We start from the raw sequence: 21773 nt of genomic DNA on the forward strand, positions 1-21773 counted from the left end.
TGCCATAATTGCACACGTTAATGTTCGCTGCTCTACTGTGCCGGAGCTGATTGTGAATGTGTAAATGCGCCTATTTTTTTTTTTTTTTCCCACCAGTGTAACGGCAACTGCAGTCTTTTTTTATTGCGCCGTCAACGCAGTCATGGAACACAGACGTCGCATAAATGTTTACAGAAAAAGTGAAAATAGCGATAAAGGAAGAGAATGAAGATGTTTGAATAGGGTCGAGATAAAAAAAAAGAAAAAGGCAATGTTAAAAAAGGAAATCTGTCTTAAGACTTTATTTAAAATGGTTCGACGTCTTCATACAGTGTCACCCTGTTTTAGGGGTCGGCAATGTCACAGCTTCACTTTCACTGCAGTCGCCACAGCCGCCCCCAAATTCTGGGCTTCACGTGTACTAGTGTCAATTGTGAAACGGAAACAAAAGACTTTTGTCGCATCAGTAAAAGAATGAGAGCTCAACATTATCGGTGGCAGCGGGTTCCGTTGTCCTCCACGTAGAAGGTGGACACCGCACCGGTGACGATTCACCCTCCGGTTGCCTCGCATGAGCTGGAGCGCAGCAGCTTATACGGGTGTCAGATAGGAGACCCTGTGCAGCGTTCAGTGGCAGAGTCCCGTATCGCCGTCTGACCACGATTGCCTGTGGTCGGACCATAGTGGTCTTGATTGTGTCTGCAGCAGGAGGAATTCTGCCAACACCTCTTCCGCGTGTTTATCTCTCAGCCCACATCACCATTGTGGTTGAGCTGACAGTAACTGGTTGCTTTTTTTAAACCTCACCGTGGGCTCCGTGTGCACACACACACGCCGACACACACACACACACACACTCACGCATACTTCACTAGGTTATTGCAAAAGTTCCTAGAGGAGAATGTGGGCATACCATAGACAGAATCCTCAAAAACACATGCAAGAAGGAGCTGGAAGTCCATATGACGAACTCGACCAATGCGACCGTTTCCTAAGAAAGTGAGACAGGAAGATGCTTCAGTTTTATTTGATTTACCAACCTTGTAAAGGTAAGGGTGTTGGTTAGGGTTAAGGTGACATAGCACAGAATCAGCACGATTACTTTACAGAATACAAGCAAATCCATTTGAATACGCAAACTTGGACCCACCAGGTCCACTGCTGACCTTTGCGACCTTTAAATCGACAATCATGGTCGTTTTTTGGTGGAGGACAGTCTGTACTTTTGTGACAGTGTGTGTCGTAGTCCATATCTAACATGCTTGGTCAGGAGGCATAAATGTCAAGGCAGAACTAACGAGCAAGGGCTACATGGACTAGTTAAACTGGTCATGAGACCAGGGGCGGTTGTTATGTTTGGGGTTCAGGAATGGGTGCACATGTACTCGCCGCAAAGGAGGAGAGCCAAATCAAGGACTCCATCCGAATGGGATCAAGATAAGACAAGACAACATGAAAGTTAATCAAACCCGTGTGGATCGTGTTCCTTTCACTGTGAGAAAAAGCGTAAACGGGAACACGCCAAAGTCATACCGAGTGGAACAAAAATAACGAAGCTCCCGACGTGAAACAATACACAGCTTCCCAAGGCAAAGGCTGCGCAGTTTTTTTTTTGTTAGAGGGGGACGCCAATCCCCCTGACCGCACCGCGTTGCATAACAAGACACCGGGCCCGCCGCCGGCCCCCGCGCCACCCAGCCGGCCCGCCTCCACCGTCCAAGGTGCTGCGGTCATAGTACACTTGTACTGGCGCGGGCCAGCAGCCGCCGCGCGCAGCTGGCAGAGGGTGATGCCAGGCAGGCAGCTGTCCAAACACTGGCCGGTCCCGAGAAGCAAAGAGTCCGAGCGGTGGGATAATGGAAAACGTGTGCAAACAGCCGCCTTTCTTTGTTACCGAGGAGGAAAAGCACACACCGAGGAAACAAAAAGAAAACCCCTTTGTGCGTTTCTATCCGTTCAATCATACAGAGCTATGGAAACACAGATTCAGAGTAGCCTCTTTTTTTTCATGCCGACGATGTTGATGGGGTGTGTTTACTTCGCTCCCATATTTTCTCTTAAAATGCTTTAACAGAGAAAGACCTTCTGGCCCAAATCCCATCCTTATGACTGGATAACTTTCCAGCTTCCAGAATATGCGTGCTGCCTCTCAACATGACATTGCACATATTGGTGTCCCCCCCCCCCCCCCCCCCCCCCCCCCCGCCCTCCCTTTGTCTTCTATTATGTATCCATGCATGAAAACATGCAAAGCAATCCCCGTACTTAGCCCGTTCTTGTGTTCAAAGCCTCCTTGGAGTCATGTCAGGCCCAGTCATCTGTGGATCTGATCCCATGTTGGGAAACAGAGAGGCACTGGCTGGGAAGAGCTACCACACAAACTCACACACACACACACACACACACACACACACACACACACACAAGACATACTGTATGAACATGAAAGGGTAAAGTGGTAGATCTCTTTTTCTTTCTACTTCTCTTTTAAGAGAAGTCCAACACATTTGCTCTTTTTTAGGTCCCAAACCTTCACACACACACACACACACACACACACACACAGGCACGCAATATATATGGATTATCATGGGTTATGGGCGGGAACCACAAGGATTATTACTGGAAGACAGTTACACAACCAGAACAGAGGTTTAAGAGGCAGAGCGAGTAGAGAGTGGACGGTGCCATAGTTGTACACATGCTGAAAGCCTTTCCCCTGAATCCTGCTCCACTCTGCCTGTCTGAGGAGGGATTAGAATTATTCCTTTGTATTGACAGTAAACATATTGATATGCAGTTTAGAGGAAAAATGTGTTCATGGTAATCTGTAGAATATTTAACCATTACTGACAATGACACTCTCCAGTGACAACGCAGAATCCTGTATTTTCCTATGCTGTCTAAAACTTCTCGCATTTACTGCAGATCTTGCATAGGTTCGACCCTTAATTAATAATAGGGTTTACGTTATCATATCATATTATTGATCCGTCTTATTATGCCTGCCATGCAATTGTGAAGCACACATCTCTCTGTGCGGTGAGTGGTAGAGAGGCCGAACAACAGTTTGTCACCCAAACGGCGGCTGTTCACCGTGTGAGAAAGCAAAAGCTGCCTCTGCACATCATGCACTGCCATCCTGAACGTTTCCCAGACTTAACCCTGTATGTGTGAACGCAACTTTCCGAATCGGTTGAAGCAGACACAACAGATAAGACAACAGACCTGTAAATGAACACTGGCAAAATCTGTGTAGTGACCGATTGAGCTTGCAAACAGCACTGCACGTCGTAAAAGTACTCTGGCATATCACTGTTCCATAAACGGTTTTCAACTCCATTCCTCAATTTCACACGTTGACCATATGCAAGGTTCTGACCAAGTCTTATGTGGAAAGAGTTGAGAAGTCATGTTTTCACGCCATCAGAAGAAAGTGTGTAGATGGTTCGACAGAGAACAATCAACCTCTGCCAAGTTAAACCCCAACTGAGCTGCTAACTAATTCAATTTTTCATTTTCTGTGTGTGTACGTGTGCAGGCGGGCAAAGGAGAGCCCCACGTCTTCAAGGAGAAGACCTTCAAGAAGAAGCGCCAGTGCAGCGTGTGTCGTCAGAACGTGGACCACGTGGGCTCCTTCTGCAGAGGTAAATGTCTCGTGTGCTGTTGTTCTGCGTGTTGCAAGTGTTGGCAACTGAGTTTGCGTGGATGGGTTTACAAGAATATTTCAGTTGACAAAAAAAGTCTGGCTGAAAGTGCAGCCCCTCCAGACGACACGATGACTGAGCAAAGAACACCAGCCGCACACGGGATGCACGACACAGTATTCAAGGGCATTGATAGAAGATGTGGTTTGAGTTTAACTGTGCAGTCGTACGGTTGGAGGATACAAAGATTTAAACTATGGTTGTGAGGTCCAACTTGTTGATTCTATTTGTCTCTCTTTCTTTTTTTCCCCTTACCCCTGATTCCCTACTCTCATTCTTCTAAGTGTGCAAGACAGCCACCCACAGGAAGTGCGAGGTCAAGGTAAGAATCAAGCTCTGCCCGTCGCTTCTAAACGTGGTCTTAAGATGAAAAGAATTAACCAGTTGTATCGTCATGGACAGTGATTTCATCAGCTGGGATAGAGGAACCGATTTCTGATGTCAACCTACATTTGTTGGTTCTAAAAGTGAAAATACACAGTTATTCGGCACAGAAAAAGGTGGATTTTTCTGTTAATGTGCATTTCCAATTTACTCTGGCAAAAAAAAAAACTAAGTGCAGATTGGCTGAGGAGGAGAAGCTCATGTATCGGTAAAGAACAATACTTGTCTCTGTTCTCTGGACCAGGGTTTAATGACATGAGTGGAGAATTAGTGCCACTAACTGCAAATTTGGAAAGATTAACTTTAATTTTCCGAGATTTCTGAGAATTTTGTTAAAAATTTGCTCTACATTTGGATGGGCACACACTCACCGAGACCTAAGGGATGTCTCATTAAATAAGGTCAAATTATAAATGTGATAAACAAACTTTAAAAAAAAAAATGCAGCCAATACATTATGCATCAAACACACTACAGCGAAACATAGTGTGAATCTCTGTGTAAGACTTGAAACGATTAAATCCTTAACTATAGATGATATAAATATCCATGTATAACAGGCATATTGGACATATTTGCCACTAAAACAATATTATCTAGTCACAATGAGGCTTTGAAAGCACTTACATTTTTTGGGGTAGAGTGCAACATATTTAAAAAATGTAATTTCATTACATCAATAACTTTATGCAAATTAAAGTTGAATTATTTGAAGTCAGAAATGTAAATGTCTTCTGCTCTCGAGCAGGTTAAAGTCAAGTCTTCACCAGCCACCAGCATGACCCCGCTAATACAAGGTTAAGCCTAAATGCAGACCTGTTAAGCTTCAAGAGACGGGGCCCTGGGAGAGGGACGCCCTTATTAGAAGATATTGATGAAACTGCATTGGACTTTAGGAATAATATAGAAATTTGCATCTGAGTTGTTTGATATATTGTCATGCTGATGTCTAATGCAGTGGCTCCGTGAAGGCACAAGTCTCGGGATCTCTGCTCGTACGAAGGCCGCTCAGTTGCATTCCTTGGAAAGAGCCCTAAGCTTTGCTGCAGCCCCACACTGCTGGCTCTGTGAAAGGGTCATTGATGGAGGGATGGCATGATGAATAGACAGAGGGATGCAGACGGGTGGAGAATGCCAGCCATGGCCAGAGAGACGGAGAAGGAGGCAGGGGCCGAAAGCAGGGAGCCTTGGCACCAGGCGAAGGGGAGAAAGCCAAGGGCAGAGGCACGTGGCAAAGACGAGACTCATTCCTCCAGCTTCCCTACTGTCCTCTTGTCTTTTATCTGGGATGAGGCGAGCCCCGAGGATGAGTTCAGAGATGAAAGCGTGGCTTTGAAATGGTGCGTGCAATAAAAAAAACTACTAGAATCGGTCTTTTCAGAAGAACTTGAGGCTTGTCTTTGATCTTGCATGGTGTTTATGAGTTGGTTCGCTTCTGCATGGACACATTGATCTTTGTACGATACACGGACCAGCAACAACATTCGGACCTCCTCCCCAGTATTGTGTAGGTCGACCTTTTGCAGCCAAAACAGCTCTGGCCCGTCGGAGAAGGGCCACCTTCGACGGGTGCCCTGTGGTGTTGGGACTCTGGTAGCGGATCCTTTGGGTCCTGTTGGTTTTGCGCCTGGGGGCCTTCGAGCATCTGGCTTCTTCGCGTATGCCACATGCTTGATGATGGGATTTGTGATCTGGGGAGTTTGAAGTGAGGGGGCACATCGTCCTGCAGGGTGAGGCCGCTGCTGGCAGGGGAGTTTCATTAGGGGAGGTCTGCTTGGGCGTTTGGTCTGCAGCAACAAGTTTTAGTCTTGGTGGTTTGTGTCAAAGTAACACCCAGAATCAATGTCCACTTCACCTGTCAGTGGTGTTAATGTTGAGGGTGAAGGTGGACAGGGAATAATTGATAATAATAATATATATATATATATATACAGTATATATATAAATAATCTCCCACTGTCTTCTGTAAAGTATCAGTATGATAGATACCACTCTCTTGTGGTCTATTTTGTCCCTTAAGTGTAGATATTTAAGAAATGTTGCAAGGGAGCTCAACAAAGCATTTTACAAAAATACTGAATAATGCGCATTAATTGTTGAGATTGATTACAAAGCGGAGCAGGGTGTTGTTTGATCGCCTTGCTGTAACTGTCTGATGCGCGGCTGTTGACTGGTAGCTAAACAGTCGGATATCCATCGCCGCTGCCCAGGAAGGGAGAGGTCAGATAAGGCAGGGCGTGGGGGTCTGGCTGCTGTGTCTGCCCCAGCTGTTATCTAACCCCATATGGCATCAATCTCTGATACTTTGAAATCTAAAATGCATACTGATTTACTTATGGTAGAGACCTGGTCCATGTATAGATATAAATAACGGATATCAGCTGTCTGCCTGCCGAGCCTATTTGCTTCGCCTTCCTTCTCTAAATACACGCTGTGTGTACGGCCTTGTTTGTGCTAAACAGCTTTGTGACTTGTGTTAACAGCGTTATTAGTTCAAGGTGTTGCCCTCGCTTGCTCTTGATCCACATTTGGCAGTTATTACCTAAAAACCTTGTGTTTGCATCGACCACGTCTGCCCCCATGTTCACATGCGCAAGCACGCACATCTGGAGGTCTGCCCTCCGTCATCTGTAAACCATCCTGTTCTCACCGAGCTTTCCATTTACCCTGGCTGATATTGCCGTAAGCTTTGCGACAAATCATCTCGTCACTTCACCGTTCAGTATCCTTTCAGTACATATGCTCCGGTTCTCTGGAAAACGGCCCCAAAACTTCCTACCCCAGAGGGAATTGCTGTGTCATAATTTGCGTACTTCCATGCACTTACACTTGCTATTATGAGTGCAAAACTGAGACCAAACACACGATTGTGGCATCAAGCAGTTCTGTGGAAGCCTGGACACTTGTCAACCTCGACGGTTGCCATCTTGGCTACGTAACAAAGGAGGGTAGCAGAAAATGTGGCGATCTTCATTTCTGGTAAGCGCAGAACAGTATTTGATTTGAGAGTCCTATGAAAACTCAGGCCCTATGCCAGTAAGAACATAGTGTACATGTTAGTGTACTAATAAAAGTATCCTTATTGAGGCAGGGATAGATTGATAATAATAGACAGTTTATGTTTTTTTTCTTTTGGTCGTTCTCTGTCATCCTGTTCCCAGCTCTTTACAAAAAAGGTCAACAGCCTCCAGCTGGCCCATCTCTATTCTATTTAACTCACGCGCACACACACACACACACACACACACACACACACACATAGGCGGCCATAAAGAGTTTTATTTCAGCATGTTCTTCTCTCAGAACAGTTGCTCCTTATCTTTGATCCCAAGTGGAAAATTTCATCCACAGGGAATCGGGGTGGGGGGCTTTGGGAGTGGGACTGGTGGGGGCCCAGGGGCAAAGCGATGGAGGGAAGGTTGGGGCGAAGACAGAGAAATAGGGAGGTTGAAGGAGCGCAACAGTTGGAGCAGGAAGGATCAAAATGAGTGAAATGCAGCCTGTGACGAGTTGATCATCCTTTCGGCCTAATTAGGCAAGAACAGTCATTTCCTTTAGACTTTAGCTTAATTCATAAGAGATAAAAACCTAGAATTATCATGCGAGACAATGTTTGGTATCGGACCAACCAACTAGCGATGATGGAGCTGCTTAAGCCAACATCACTGTTGGCTTCACACGGTGACAGGAGCTCCTTCACAGCCCGAAACCCCCCCCACACACACAAATTTTTCCGATTTTAATTTTGGCCTAATCCATTACAACTTTCGTGAATGTGAAAAGGATTATAACTTGAGCTTCCGGAGCAGCCATTCCCAAGTAATCTGCAGCAAAGCAGCGCCGTTGGTTGCTCGTTGACCGTCACCTGATTGACTGACGAGCCAAAGCTGTCCTACACATGTCGTACGCCGGCAGCTCAGAGCTGTTCATCACAGTAATGACAAAAATCCCCCCGCTTCCCCTCCGCGTGTCAGGATTCCTCGTTGGCTGTGGTCCTCGCCAGGCCTCTCGTCTGCTCAACATGTCTGACAAGATCTTTCCTGTACATGGGACCAAGCTGCCAACTGTTTGAGCTGTCTGCTCCCCTTTTTTTTTTTTTTTTTTTTACAAGAAGAGGATGTACAAGCAAGGACAGATAGACAGAACGGAAGGGGGGGGGGGGGGGGGCGGGGGGGGGCTGCTGGGGATGAGAGGAAGAGCAACATGACCCGCCTGATGTTTCTCTTAACATGAAAGCCTTTCATCGGGACAGTTGTGGTCAGAGTCCTGCTGCCCAGAGCCTCTTTATTTTTAGTGAAGAAAGTGCACTGTAGATGAAAGACTTGTCTTCCTTTCCTAGAGCCATGTTCCTCCTCCTGGCCCTGACACATGCGGTACATTTGATGTTTGTCTGGCTAGCGTCCTTATTAGTAATTCGTTAATTCCCGCGCTGTATTGTTGTTTCGTTCTTGTGCCTTTACAAAGCTGACCCTTACTTGCAAACAGCAGCGACAAGACCATAGGAAGTTATGTGGAGATGGAATGATGCAGTACTGGCACCACAGCTGACCCCCCCGGCATCCCCCCTCACCCTGCAAATGGAAACCTCCTCGTCGAATCTACGCCTGGTTGCAGTGATGTTGCGATAGGAATATATCACTTGCTGCTGTAAAAAAACATCAGCCATGCGTTCGTTTTTGGACGTTTCCAGTGCCGAGGCTGTAAGACTTACAGAAAAGCAAAAAGTGAAAACAAACGGTTTGCTGTAAGCAACCCTCCTAAAGGTTTACTGAAATCAATCATGAGCAATCTCTGGTTAGAGCTTCGTGGCCTTGAGCCCAGACCTCTGGCCCCCCCCCCCCGCAGGCCGAGCAATTCACAGAATACTCATGTAGTCGGTGAGTCATTCAGCATAACAGGATCCAACTATCAGTTTTAACATTACCAGGACCTGGGCTGTCTCTTCTGACTAAAGGAGTCGCCACGTTATCACAGACAGCTCTGCTAATTGCCGAGATAGGCCGGCATGTTTAAGTAAAGTCTTAAGTCTAAGTATTACCCATATGTGAGGACCTAAATCTTTGCGCACAGTCACATTGTGGGGACTTGTAATTGTTCGGCCTCATCGATGCTGCCGTCACGTACGAAAAGGAGTTACGTCCGTGTCAGATGTAACCGTCACTGCCCCGTGGTTGTTGAGCAAAAAAAAAAGAAGAGTTTTCTAAAAACGTGACAACAAACAACAAGAGGTTCTGATAATGTTGAAATGTCTTCCTCGTGTCCTGTGGTCGTCTCGCTTCAGCTTCTAGCGACACGATTTCCAGTAGTACTGCACCCGTTTCGTCCCTTCTGTGAGCTTTCAGAAGACGTGCACAAATACGGATGAAATGCACGCAGAGTGCAGACAGGATGCTCAAAAGAAGCATGTCCCTGTATTGTAAATTGTCAAATTTAACATGAATACATTTTTTAAGGTTAGGGCACGGCTAGGTTTTGGTTCAGGATTTGAGTTTGAGCTTTGTGTGTGTGTGTGTGTGCGTGTGTGTGTGTGTGTGCGTGCGTGCGTGCGTGCGTGCGTGCTTGCGTGCGTGTGTGTGCGTGCGTGTGTATTCCGTCTGCCTTTAATTTAACGGGAAGAGACTGTCTGGATATATCTCTGGTACCAGGGACTTTGAATCTTGACACCCACTCTTGTGCAGGACATGAGTCACAGATTTGAACGATATCCACTGTTACTGTTAATTCTGACTGGGCATTTCACATTATGACAAATCCACAGGAAAAAAAAAGAAAAGATTATTTATATCAAGTTGGAAGAAAAAAGGGTCCTGAGTGCTCCAATCACAAAATCTGCGTCAAGCGATCAACACTTAAACTGCCTTTAACTATTTACGTAGATCTAACCAAGTATAACATCTGGCTCCACCAGATGTATGCATGTGAGTAATGGGTTATTCCCGTCTCCTTGCCTCTTCATCTTGTGTCCCGTCAGTCCCTTAAATTCCCCTCCAGCGGCCTCAATGAGACGATAAGCAGAGAAATGAAAGGATATCAGACAGACAATCAAGAACTTCACCACGGCGTCGCCTTGTTTGTGATTTGTGGTGTAGAAGATGGGGACCTAAGGCGAATTGCTGACAATGCACAATGCCTGTTTGAGGAATGTGACTGCATTTTTGTGAAAATGGTAAACAGCGTTTAGGCCGAAGGATGCTGCAAATACAGCAAGAGGAGGGGATCTTGTGCTTTTGGGACTTGCGTAACTCCCTGCGAGTCATGTCATGAGTGACAGACAGAGAAGCAGCTCAACCGCAGTGGGCTGAGACGGAGGGAAGTACTGGAGATCTGTAATAATGCCCTGTGTTTGTTGGTTCACAGGAGGTTTTTCCATTGTTGATCTCTCCCCAACTCATCCCAGCCCATGTCTTCCTGCTTTGTGTATTTATACCCACGTTTATTTTCGTCCGGATTCTAGCTTTCAGCCCGTGTTGGGCTTCGGAGAAGGGTGAAGATGGGAACTGTGTGTGTGTGTGTGTGTGTGTGTGTGTGTGTGTGTGTGTGTGTGTTTTCGGCCTTCAGCGTGTACCTCAGAAAAAACCTGTGTACGAGGTACACAGGAGGGGCATTCCCTGTTTGTGTTTTCCATCTGCATAATCTCGTTGTACATCTCGCAGTCGGTATGCTCGACAATGTTGACGCACAGCGCCATAGCAGGGACTCGCTGCCTCGCCTCGGTCATTAGAGCTCCGCCACGGCGACCCATGTGAGCCGGGATATCTTCGGCCTCCCTCTCAGCTGCTTGGAGCGAGAACAACACAGCGAGAGACAGAGAGACTCTTCTTTCCCTTTGGGGTCAAAAGCAAGTGTGGGAACAAGAGACAAAGAGGAAGAGAAGAGAACACGCTGAACAGTGAGAAAAATGTGCCAAAAAAACAGCAAAGCACTAAACGTGTGAAAGGGGACTCCTAAGTCTCTGGGATAGACATATTTCACCTATAGGTGTTGTTTTTGCTTAGTTATGGCCTTGAAGTCCCCGAGAGGCAGGCCGGGCGCTTTCTGGTTTTCTCATGAAGTCCACCTTGTCATGATTAAGCGGCATTAGACATGTGGGGCACATTTGAAGGATAGTTATACGACTGAGCCAGGTTACTCTCAAAAGTGCCATAAAACGAGTCCCGTGGGTCTGTGCGAAAGAAAGACCATCTGCATTTGGACGGTCAGACATCCATGAAAAAGAAGAAGAGTTAGTCTAAACAACCTAATATGAAGTTGAAGGCAGGAGACACTTCATTGCAAGAGTGTAAAAGGCTGTGCGGTGGTAACTATCGCAGAAATCCTCTCCAAGCCCAAAATCGATCAAAATCATTTCCCTTTGGGTGACATTCCAGTTCAACAGCAGTGAACAAGCATGTAAGAAAGTGGGATATCTATCCATCTATCAGTCTTGTGAACACCTAATCCCTCAAAGCAGGCTTTGCAACGGTGTTAAGTACTGTAGAGTCTTTAGTATAGGGGTAGATGCATGTGCAATTGAACAAAAACAGTCCCAACACACTTCCATTTGAGATTAGTGTGGAAAGAAACCCTCCCTGGTACTCCCTATCCTCCTCAGAATGGGCTGTAATTGGCTCAGACAGTTTACATTTATTCCTTTGCACGTTCATCTATACGGAATTTGAACTATGGCAGAAAACAGGTGGAAGGCGTAAAGATATACCGACTTGCTCAAACTCTTGACAAGCATTCGCGCCATTGCCTCGAGGGCAGTTTGAGGGTGGCAGAAGTAACTGTTGCTCATACAACATGTTCCAGTCGGTGTCGCAGTGGCTGGTGAACTTGCTTTGGTCCTTTTTTTTCACATGTCTGTACCACTTTCTTGAGTCAGTTGTCTGCAAGTGCTTCACTGATGCTGACATACCTGTCGTTCTAATATTCTAAGACGTCATCGTACTCTGTTCACTCCCAACGCCCGCTGCCGTCTTGCCCGTAGCTCGCTCGCCGATGCGGACGGTGAAAGCGCGCAAGTTCACAGCAAAACCTCGGCTTTCATTTCCGATACGTTGCGGCTTTCATCACTGCCCTCTGATTGGCTCCCCCAGGGGGGGCTGAAGGAATGGGGGGACTGTTAAGCCTGAGGCGAACCATCAAAGGCATCGCTGCAGAAGTTCTGTTTTCGTATGTAATCAAGGAGCAGTTGCGGTTTGGTCAGGATCTCGAAACAGTTCGGTCACAGAGGTAGTAACCATTATGTCTGAGTACATTTCCAAGTGAACTATCAATTCCTGCTGCAGGAATGTGGGACATAGTTTGATTGTGCAACAGTTTTTACGGACGGGCAGTGTACAGAAAAGTCACGTCTACAGCATGACGTTACCCGTACGACCCATGTGGAGGCATCAAGTAAAAATCCAGCTCTTCACAGAAAATAATGGGCATGTCATATGCAGCTGGTATGTGTTGACCAAAATTTTCAAAGGAGGGTTTAATATAGATTCATAAGTCATTCATTCTGTCAACATTACGAGGGCACTTGCAACCTTTTGAAAAACAGAATGAACATATTACCAATGATAATATAATAATCTTATATTATTATATTCTGCATCACTCTAACACACAGTGTCACAGGCCGTCGCGAAACATTTGTGTGTTCTCGGTAATAACATACCACGGCTGCTCCCACACCCCACAGTTATTCCTCTCTGAGCCGACAGCTCTTAAGCCATGCGTTGAGAGGAGAGAGACGTGCATTATCCATTAGCCATCGTCTTCTGCTTTGATGGCTCAGAGAGCATGCGAAGAGCTGGAGGAGCCGGGGGCCGCGGCGGCAAACCAAAACAGGAGGGGGAGAGGACAGAGGGCTGGCCGGCGGAGATGGAGGGAAGAGGGCAGGCGAAAAGGGAGGAAAGGAGGGGTGCGGCAAGGTCAGATGGGGGAGAGGGCTGTGGGGGTCGGGGCTTCCTGAGCGCCGCCAGCTGGACCCACCTGGGAGGAGGCGGTGGAGGGGAAGGGAGGGGCCGCCTTTTACTGAGAGTGAAGGAGAGGCTGGGGCAAAAGTGTCAAGGGTAGGAATAATTACCAAAACAGAAGTAAAATTCATTGCTTCTGTTTGGTCGTTTTGATCAAATTAGTCACCATGAAGTCCTGCTGGAGCTCTTGTGCTACTTCAGTGTTTGTTTCGTATTACGATCAGTTTCGACATGCAGCCGGCACTTGTATCCAGAGCAAGTAAGAACAAGCAAGCTCGTCGTGGTCCTTTGTCTCTTTCAAGGATATTTGGTTACTGATGGACCTGTGACCTTCCAGTTTTAAGACTCTTCAGTGCCTTGGAGGAGGGAGAACACTAGTGGAGGTTCAAACGGACGAGTACAGAGAATGAAAAGATTTCAAGAAAACTGTAGGTGGGTGTTAGGAGAGGCGAGGGGAAGACAAACAGGAAGGGTTTTTTTTAGTAACAGATTAGAGAAGAAAAGGAAGGGCAGATAGAGAAAGAGGAAATACGAGGATCGAGAGAAGAAGCGGGGGAGAGAGGATAAACAAGGGAGTGATTAGGAGAAAATGGAGAGAGGCTAGAAAGGGAAAGAAATGAAATGAGCTAGACAGTAGAAGCAAAAAATACAAAACAGCAGAATAGAAGAAAAGCAACAGGGATGGAAACTTGAAGGAGCAAGGGCGAGGGCAGAAATTAACGTACAGATAGAAAAGAGGGCAAGATGAGAGGGAAAAGTGCACAAGAGGGATGAAAAGAGAAGGAGAAAGATGGGTGGAGGTCTTTGAGCAGGAAGTTTGTGCGTAAGTGTTGGCCTGAGGAGATGGAATCTGGTGCGGTGTGTTTGTTCTGGCTTATGGGCTGCCCTCTGCAGGCCCCTCCACCGGGCGCTCGGAAAGAGCGATGTAGAGGAATAAATGGAGGAAGAGAGGGAAAGAACAGAAATATGAATGGGACAATGTGAAAAGCGTCAACCGCAGGTAAAGCCCGATTCATGCTGTGTTCAGAAAGGGGTGCACAGTCAACATTTGGTAACTATGGTCGTAACAACTGGAAATTTGACACAGCGTGGACTGTTTCCAGGATTGGCTGAGTGGGGAGAAAACCAAGTGGATGATTCAAGCAGCAGGTTTTGATTTTTCCTCGTTGAAGCTTTAGTTGTGTTGCTGCGCTTTCCAGCAATACCACCAGATTTCATTGGGAGATGTGCGGGTTTGTCTGTCAGTGCGCGCGTCAAGCTCCACAAAGCAAGAATGAAGTGTGAGCTGGCTCGATGACTTACAGTGCTTGCCAAGCGTCTCAGTTTTTCCAGGATCCCCACATCTTACATTGTCCGTTTCGTTGGCTCCCAAATTCATCGCCCTCACAGTCGCAAGGTCTAAACCTAATGTACCACTTTTGGGAGATTTAGATTTTGTATGGTGAGGCTGTCCTTGGGACCCATTAAAACATTTAAATTGTCTTCTTATTCTTCAAGTTTTTCGCAACTTCGCATACCTACCACCATTAATTGATCTGTAGATGTATGGAGCAATAATTTGCCTCGACTAAGACACTCGACACCTTGTCTGCTCACTTATTACAAGATGTCCTGCAAAAAACCTTGGGCTAAATACCTTTTACAAATGTAAAAGGAAAGAAGGAAAATAAAAGGTGTTTGACTGTGACAGGAAGGAAGTAATTGCTTGGCGTGATCGCTGGAAATTTGGAGTTGTTCAGCTGAAGGACAGAAGTAGGGTACGGGACCCCAAAATCAGATCCAGCCGTGCCACATTTTAACAGCTTTGGCCCAACTGGGAGCCACATTTTATATCTTGGCAGATGAGTTTCATATGTCGCTGCAGAGTCAAATTCAGTTTCTCTTTTTAAACAGGGACATTTAGATGTGCAATTCTTACACAATGCATCGTTTCACATACTCTGATTCAAGAAGAAAAAAAAGTTGACACATTTAAATGAAATTGACCTACTTTAGCCCAGGGGAATAAGGGAAATCAGAGCCTCGCCCAGCCCAAACCTATCTGGTCATGGATTGGGTTCAGGCCGCGAATGAAAAGTAACCACGACACGGGATAAGATTTGAGATCCATTTCCCTACGGAGATGGAAATTAACAGTACTTCTCAGAGTGACTCATACAGAAACATTGTCCAGTTAGTCATTTGATAGCCAATGAACAACCTGGACCTGTTTCCCCCGACTTTTGTCAAAACAACGGCACGTCTCGATTTAGCTCATTATCTGTTCCTCTGTCTTCCTGTTGATGTCTGTGGTTGCGTATAAGCAACGGTAAGAGACGGAGCTGGATTCTTGGGGAAGAAGGAAAGATTAGCACTCAGTGTACAACACACACACACTGCAGTGACACACCCCCCTCCCCCCCAGGTTCAGGGCCTGTGTAACTTCCCTTTTGTGCACAATGAGATACACGGGTCCTTGCCCTTTTCCTGTATCCAAATAAACAGTCCAAAAATGGGCTGTGCAGCGGGAACACTGCCTTTGTGTGTGTGTGTGTACACGCGTGTGTGTCCATGTGTTGCGTGCATTACGTAAGCATGACTCTGGCCTTCATTAGGGCTGCTGTTCGGCTCCTGTCTTCCTTTGGTCACAGTTCACTGACCTGCAGGCCCATAACAGACATGGGAATCGGAAGTGCCACCCGGCGTGTTTCTGTCTCGGTGCTCCTCCAACTGTGTATTTGGCTTCACATACTCTACGTTACGTGCTCTTGGACACCTTTCTTATGTTTACTTTGTTCTTATGTGTATCTAAGTAGAGAAAACTGTTTGTTCCCAGTTCATCATCATCATTTGTCTCTTTGTCGCTTTCCTCTGGCCTCAACAAGTTGCATTGGTGAGCTGTCTGATTGTGGTGGAGCGCTATCTTGATCTGACGCGGGCTGACTTCCTAGCAGTTGCTGACAGACTGAGACACACGGTTTAAATATCGGTTTAAACATCGCCTTGGTTCCCCTCGATATAATCTCCACGGGTGAACATGAATTATACTATTTTTGAAGCCTAAATGTAACCATCAGTTAAAGGTTAAGAGCTTATGTTCAGTTTAAACTACACCACGCGCAGGACTTCAACCGCCATTTTCAAAACACAAAGCTTAAAACCAGTAGGTTATTTACTCATGTATTTTTTGTCGTAAAACAAAACATGAAAATGTCTTGAGCTTAAAAAACAACAAAACAAAAGCCTATGTTAGGCATCTAACAAAAATCCATTGAAAAACATCCACTGACTTTAAAAAAAAAGTTGTACAGTTTTATGGGGTCTTTTATGGGCCGGACCAGCTAAGCTAGCATGGGAGTGACAAGCTAACATGGCTGAGTCAGATTTTAAACGTGGAAAAACAACAAAACATTGTTTTTTTTTCTTTTTGAGGTGTTGAATTGAAAATGTCTCTATACATTACTTACTTTTGGGCATCATAATTTTCCATTTAGCATGGCATGCTAGTTTTTTTCTGTTCTTCGTCAGCAAAAGACATAGCCTAGCTTACTAAGGCTAACCGTCTCTCAGCTGCAACTGCATATGAATCTAACAGGCTGATGTGAAGTGACTGATATTAATCCTCTCATCTAACTCTTAGCGAGAGAGCAAATTCATTGTATTTTCCCCGCAATGTTAAAACAAGATCTTTTATGTGAACTTCAGCCAACCTGCTTTTTATTTCGAGGCTCTTTTATTAACTCGGTTGACCTTGATCCGTGTCTCAAACTATGCCAGTCCTTGGCTCGGGATAATCCTTGAAAAGTCCTTGAATTTAACTTTTGTGTAAGAAGGTGTGAGAACCTTGTCTCCATCTATTTGTCTGAATAATCATCCCTTTTAGCGGTGACCCTGTCCTCGCAGGCATCTGTCTTGTATTCAGATGTGGCTGTCTTTTGTGTGTTCCAGGTGACCTCTGCATGCATCCCAGTGCCTCCCAATGATCTGGTGAGTCCGCCTCCGTCATCCGTTTCTTTCCCTCGAGAGCAGTCTGCGAACAAGACTCGTTTTCCCACTCAGCCTATCCGTAGCCGCGAGGTACGGCTTGCCGAAAACCGCCGCGCGGTTCGCTCTCGTTGAATTCCTCTTGGGGAGCCGATGCCCTCGGCCCACTTTGAGCTCGGTTCATTCCAGGAGCACTGCGGCATTCCGGTCCTGAAGCAGAAGGAAAAAATGTTGATGTTGCTATAGGAAGTAGTGATGTTTATCCATTAGAGAGTATGTTTGTTTAATTAACTCTCCTTTCCTTCCTCTGCATCCCCTCCTCCTCCCCCTTGGCTTTCTCCCCTCTCTCACCTCCTTCCAACCTCCTCCCCTTTGCCCCACTTCCTCTCACCATCCATCTCTTCACACCCTCCTCTCCCCTCTCCTCTGTCCTGTCACCGCGCCTTCCTCGCATCCAGCAGCGCAGAGGGACTGCGCCTTCGCGACACACCCAACACCTGGTGAGCACACTTTCACCTCCATCCTCCACTCCTTGTCCGTCATCCTAAGCCTCAACCTTTTTTCTATGCATCTTTTTTCGTTTCCGCTGTCTGTCCCTTTGTGTGTCCCCAGCGCCATGCTCTCCGTCTTGGAAACGTCCGGACATGTCGGGGGGGTGGGGGAGACGTTTGTGGCTTCAGCGAATCCGATTTAGCACATGCTAAACAAACCAAAGTTAGAGCAATGCCAGACACGAGTCTCTGTGAAAATAAAACAAGTCCTAAGGCTTGTGACTTCTGAGGACTGTGGTGTTCATTACATGCCATGAAGCCCTTCAAAATTTGATGCAGTATGATGCAGAGCTTGACGGTGCAGACGATGAAATCCTACATAAAAAAGGGGTCCTGCATGGAAAGAGTTTGTCCACTGGAGAGCATGAACGTTGCCAGTAAAATGTCACGACCGAGGATGATGGGAATGTCATTATCTATGGCCCTCGATGAGAAGTCGGGGGAGGACCAAAACCACTAGGACAGACGAGGCTTCTTCTCCTGGGGACCACGAATGTCCGCGCCCAAATTTGTGTTGGAGAAAGGAAAGGTTATTAGGAGCCGTCCTCCGTCTAATACCCGATGAGACTTGTCAGAAGAAGAAGATGCGGACCACCTTATATATACGTGGATTTTTTTTTTAGTCATTAGGAAAGTGGTCAGTGATTATGGATAAGTTTGAATCAGTCTTTGTTTTTATTTCGCAGGGGTCCACCAAGTCCCTGACCTACACCAAGCAGAGAAACACCCTGCCAAGGTAAAGGTCGTCTGAGTCATTTCTCGCACGGTAGTGTGTGCAACCGAAGCCCTTTTCTATAGATATCTTTTAATACCAATGAAAATCTTCCTGCTTCCTCACTGGCACTGCATAGTGCTGCGCTCTTTGTCTCTGCCCTCTTGCACTTGTTCCCCAGACTAAGGGCCGCCTCCCCGTCATTCTTTCCGTAAGGTTTAGTGTCAACTACGTGACGGAGCGAGTTGGCTTTTGATCCGGCCCACATGTCACACGCGGTATCCAGTTTCTCTCCGGTTCTTCCCTCCTTTCGCCATGCGTCCCGCCAGGAGTTTCACTGAAGTGTACGGCGGAGCACGGTCGCGCTGAGCTGCCACAACCCATCAGAATTAACGCTCACATCGTGACCCGTGTCCACCTTTCCCTCTGTGTCTCTCTGCATGACCACCCGACCCTTGCTCCCTCTATCCGTTTCCTCTCTCCCCTTTCCCACCATTTGCTGTTTCTGCAGGAGTTTCAGTGTGGACCGGGTGATGGAGAGAGTGATGGAGCGCCACTACGACTTTGACCTGACCTACATCACGGAGAGGATCATCTCCGTCTTCTTCCCCCCGAAGCTGGAGGAGCAGAGGTACCGGCTCAATCTGAAGGAGGTGGCGGCCATGCTGAAGTCCAAGCATCAAGACAAATTCCTGGTGAGGGAAGAGAAATGCATCGTGCTCTGTGAGCTGAGACTGACAGTAATTACAGTGGCTTTCATGGTCTGTGGTGTTTGCTGCGGCAGTGATTTTTACCTCCGTCCTTAGAGTATTCGGCTTGAGTCAGCTGAAGATGCTTTTTGCACAATAGACAACAGAGACAATGTGTTTCAACACAAGGCATCCAGATGCAACAAAGTACACTTAGCAACCCACAAATTAGCAGTGTGTGTTTTTTGTTTTTTTTCTGTCACACCCATAATAAAATAACTGAAATTATAACTGGCTGCAGCGATAAACATCTCCTTGGTTTCAGCTCCTGAATCTCTCCGAGAGGCGCCACGATATCTCCAGAATAAATCCGAAGGTAGAACTTTTCCTCCTTGTAATCCTGGTAACTCTGTGTTGATAATTAATTTGGCAACCTTTAGTTTAATCTCCGTCGAATCATGTGATCTTTCGCTGCGTCTCTCCCACCGACCACCAGGTTCATGACTTTGGCTGGCCTGACCTCCACGCCCCACCGCTGGATAAGATCTGTGCCATATGCAAGGCCATGGAGACGTGGCTGACCTCTGACCCCCAGCACGTGGTGGTCCTGCACTGCAAGGTCAGAGTTCAGGGGGCCAGACGTTTTTTTCCCGGTTGGGCGTCCCGTTGTTTCCCAAGCTCTAAAATGGGCAGATCAGAAAGTAGTGTAGGGTTTTGGTGCTGTGAAGTTGCAGAAAATGTAGATTTAGAAGGAGTGCTGCACATTTCATATCAATGGCAGTTATATTAGTAGGAAGGGATATTCAAAGTAAATTAAGCACAAAATTGTAATACCCACTTAATGCCAAACAAACATATTGCTCACTAACAGGACCATTGACCATGTTTGCGGCTGACAACCACTTTTGCTGTTTGATAGCAGCGGTGGAAGTAGTATTCAGACCTCCTTCTTGAGTAAAAGTACGCAATATCACACTGTAAGAATACAGTACAATACAATTGCGTACAATTGAAAGTACTGCATTCAAAATTCTATCACGTAAAGGTACAGATGTGTTACCAGCAAACTAAAAGTACTCTTTGTTGTCATTGCATTGTGAGGTAAATGTTTATTAATTTTTGAAATAGTGGGATAGATAAAGTAGCCCAAATTGAAAATACTCAAATAAAGTACATATGCATCATGGTACTTGGTTGCCAGATAACTGGAAAAGCCAGTAAAATAGTATGTCGCAATGTTTTAGTTAACGTTACACGCTGTAATTGCTATTTTGGTAAAAAAAAAACAATGATCACGTAACACATAAAAATTTCTTCCACATGCTTTTACAAGCAGTTCTACTTTTTCCATTGACTATTTCTTTTGTAAAATTGCAACACATTGAATTACGATATCACCGTTTACACATAACTAGACGAAAACCAGAGTGTAGTACAGTTGTCGAGTGTATCATATAATTGAATAAGCTGCTTGGACCCTTGCCAGAAAGTTAACAGCACAATTGAGATCAAACTCAATGTCAACATGTTCAATGTTTAACGTCCACACTGCTAAGCGTCGGTTAGTGTTTCATTTATGTCATCATTTTATGAAAGCGCTGGCAAATTGAGCTTCCCCAACAGTGCCAAGCAGCGACCAGCAACACCGAGGGCGACCGAGCTCCCACGGCTTGTCTGGATGTTTTATTTATTGGTTTTGGTCAGGCGAATTTAAATACTAAAACCAGACTGCTTCTGCGGTCTGCTGACTTTCCAGAACATTCCAGCTACAGGCATTTTTTTCTTTCTTCCCCAGCTGCAGATCACGCCAGGGGATTGGAATAAACAAGTTTTTATTTATTTTTTTGTATGGTCAATGAGGAATCTTTCACCGAGAGATAGATTGAGCAGAACGAGCTTTAATTTGTGCTCAGTGTGTAGGCGCAGCCTCCGTACTGGTACAGTATCTGGAGGGGTCACGTTCGGAACTCGAGGCTAGAATGTCTTTGGAATGTGTCAGAAACAACGGAGCACCCGGTGTGAAAAAAACACCACAGGGAGCTTTTTAATTTGATCTCAAACTGCTTGTCCACATCTTTCCTCTGTGTGTCCCTGCCTTCTCTCCATCAGTCTCCCTTTCAAACTGTCTTACACACTAATCAGCTGTCTCAGTGCAAACCACAGTGCCTGGGGATGCAATCGGGGACATGGTATAGCGTAGCGGGTCACAGGGCTGACTTCTGAGGAGGTCGGGGTTCGACCCCCTTAATGCTACCTGCCTCGATGATTGTGTGTGTCGCATGTGGTGATTTTGTCCCTGCTCCCTCTCCTTCCTACAGGGCAACAAAGGGAAAACAGGTGTGATTATTGCGGCCTACATGCACTACAGCAAGATCTCCGCGGGGTGAGTGTGTGTCTGTGTGTGTGTGTGTGTGTGTGTGTGTGTGTTTGGTGTGTGTGTGTGTTAGACATCCAAAGCCACAATATGACATTTTTATGTTCATGAGAATATCCACACATGGAACACATTGAAAAAAAAATTAACTAATGTGCAAAAACATACTTTTATTTCCATCTGACCACTCAGATGTGCTTTCCAAATATGTTTTTTGTTTTTTTTTTAATTCACCACAACATGTATGTGCCGTGGTTGATGTGTTTTTGAACTCAAGTGTTGTGTATGCAGCACAATGATTTCCATTCAGACTTTGTTGATAAGTCATTTGATAAATTAAGCCCTGTGGATTTTGCACAGGAACAGTGGAAACTGGTTTATCCTGTGGCCAATGCCAGCTGTATCCTCTCCATCTACTTTCTGGCATCTAGAGAGTCTGGTGCGAGTCCCATGATGGAAATTGTTG

General features: G+C 46.0%; 1 protein-coding gene across 6 annotated transcripts in view; it reads left to right on the forward strand.

The window, feature by feature from the left end:
• Positions 1–21773, forward strand: part of tns2a (tensin 2a) — a 47667-nt gene that overhangs the window by 12952 nt on the left and 12942 nt on the right. For 3 of the 6 annotated variants that reach the window (XM_047330692.1, XM_047330693.1, XM_047330695.1), the window contains exons 2-10: positions 3521–3626; positions 3971–4008; positions 16946–17074; positions 17440–17481; positions 18219–18268; positions 18756–18939; positions 19259–19309; positions 19430–19552; positions 21252–21316. In XM_047330692.1, the coding sequence (XP_047186648.1) occupies positions 3521–3626; positions 3971–4008; positions 16946–17074; positions 17440–17481; positions 18219–18268; positions 18756–18939; positions 19259–19309; positions 19430–19552; positions 21252–21316 (788 nt within the window). The remainder of the gene's footprint in view (positions 1–3520; positions 3627–3970; positions 4009–16945; positions 17075–17439; positions 17482–18218; positions 18269–18755; positions 18940–19258; positions 19310–19429; positions 19553–21251; positions 21317–21773) is intronic. The other 3 variants (XM_035644069.2, XM_047330694.1, XM_047330696.1) reach the window with 3 other exon arrangements.

This window comes from Scophthalmus maximus, chromosome 3, assembly GCF_022379125.1.
Source record: "Scophthalmus maximus strain ysfricsl-2021 chromosome 3, ASM2237912v1, whole genome shotgun sequence".
NCBI lineage: Eukaryota > Metazoa > Chordata > Actinopteri > Pleuronectiformes > Scophthalmidae > Scophthalmus > Scophthalmus maximus.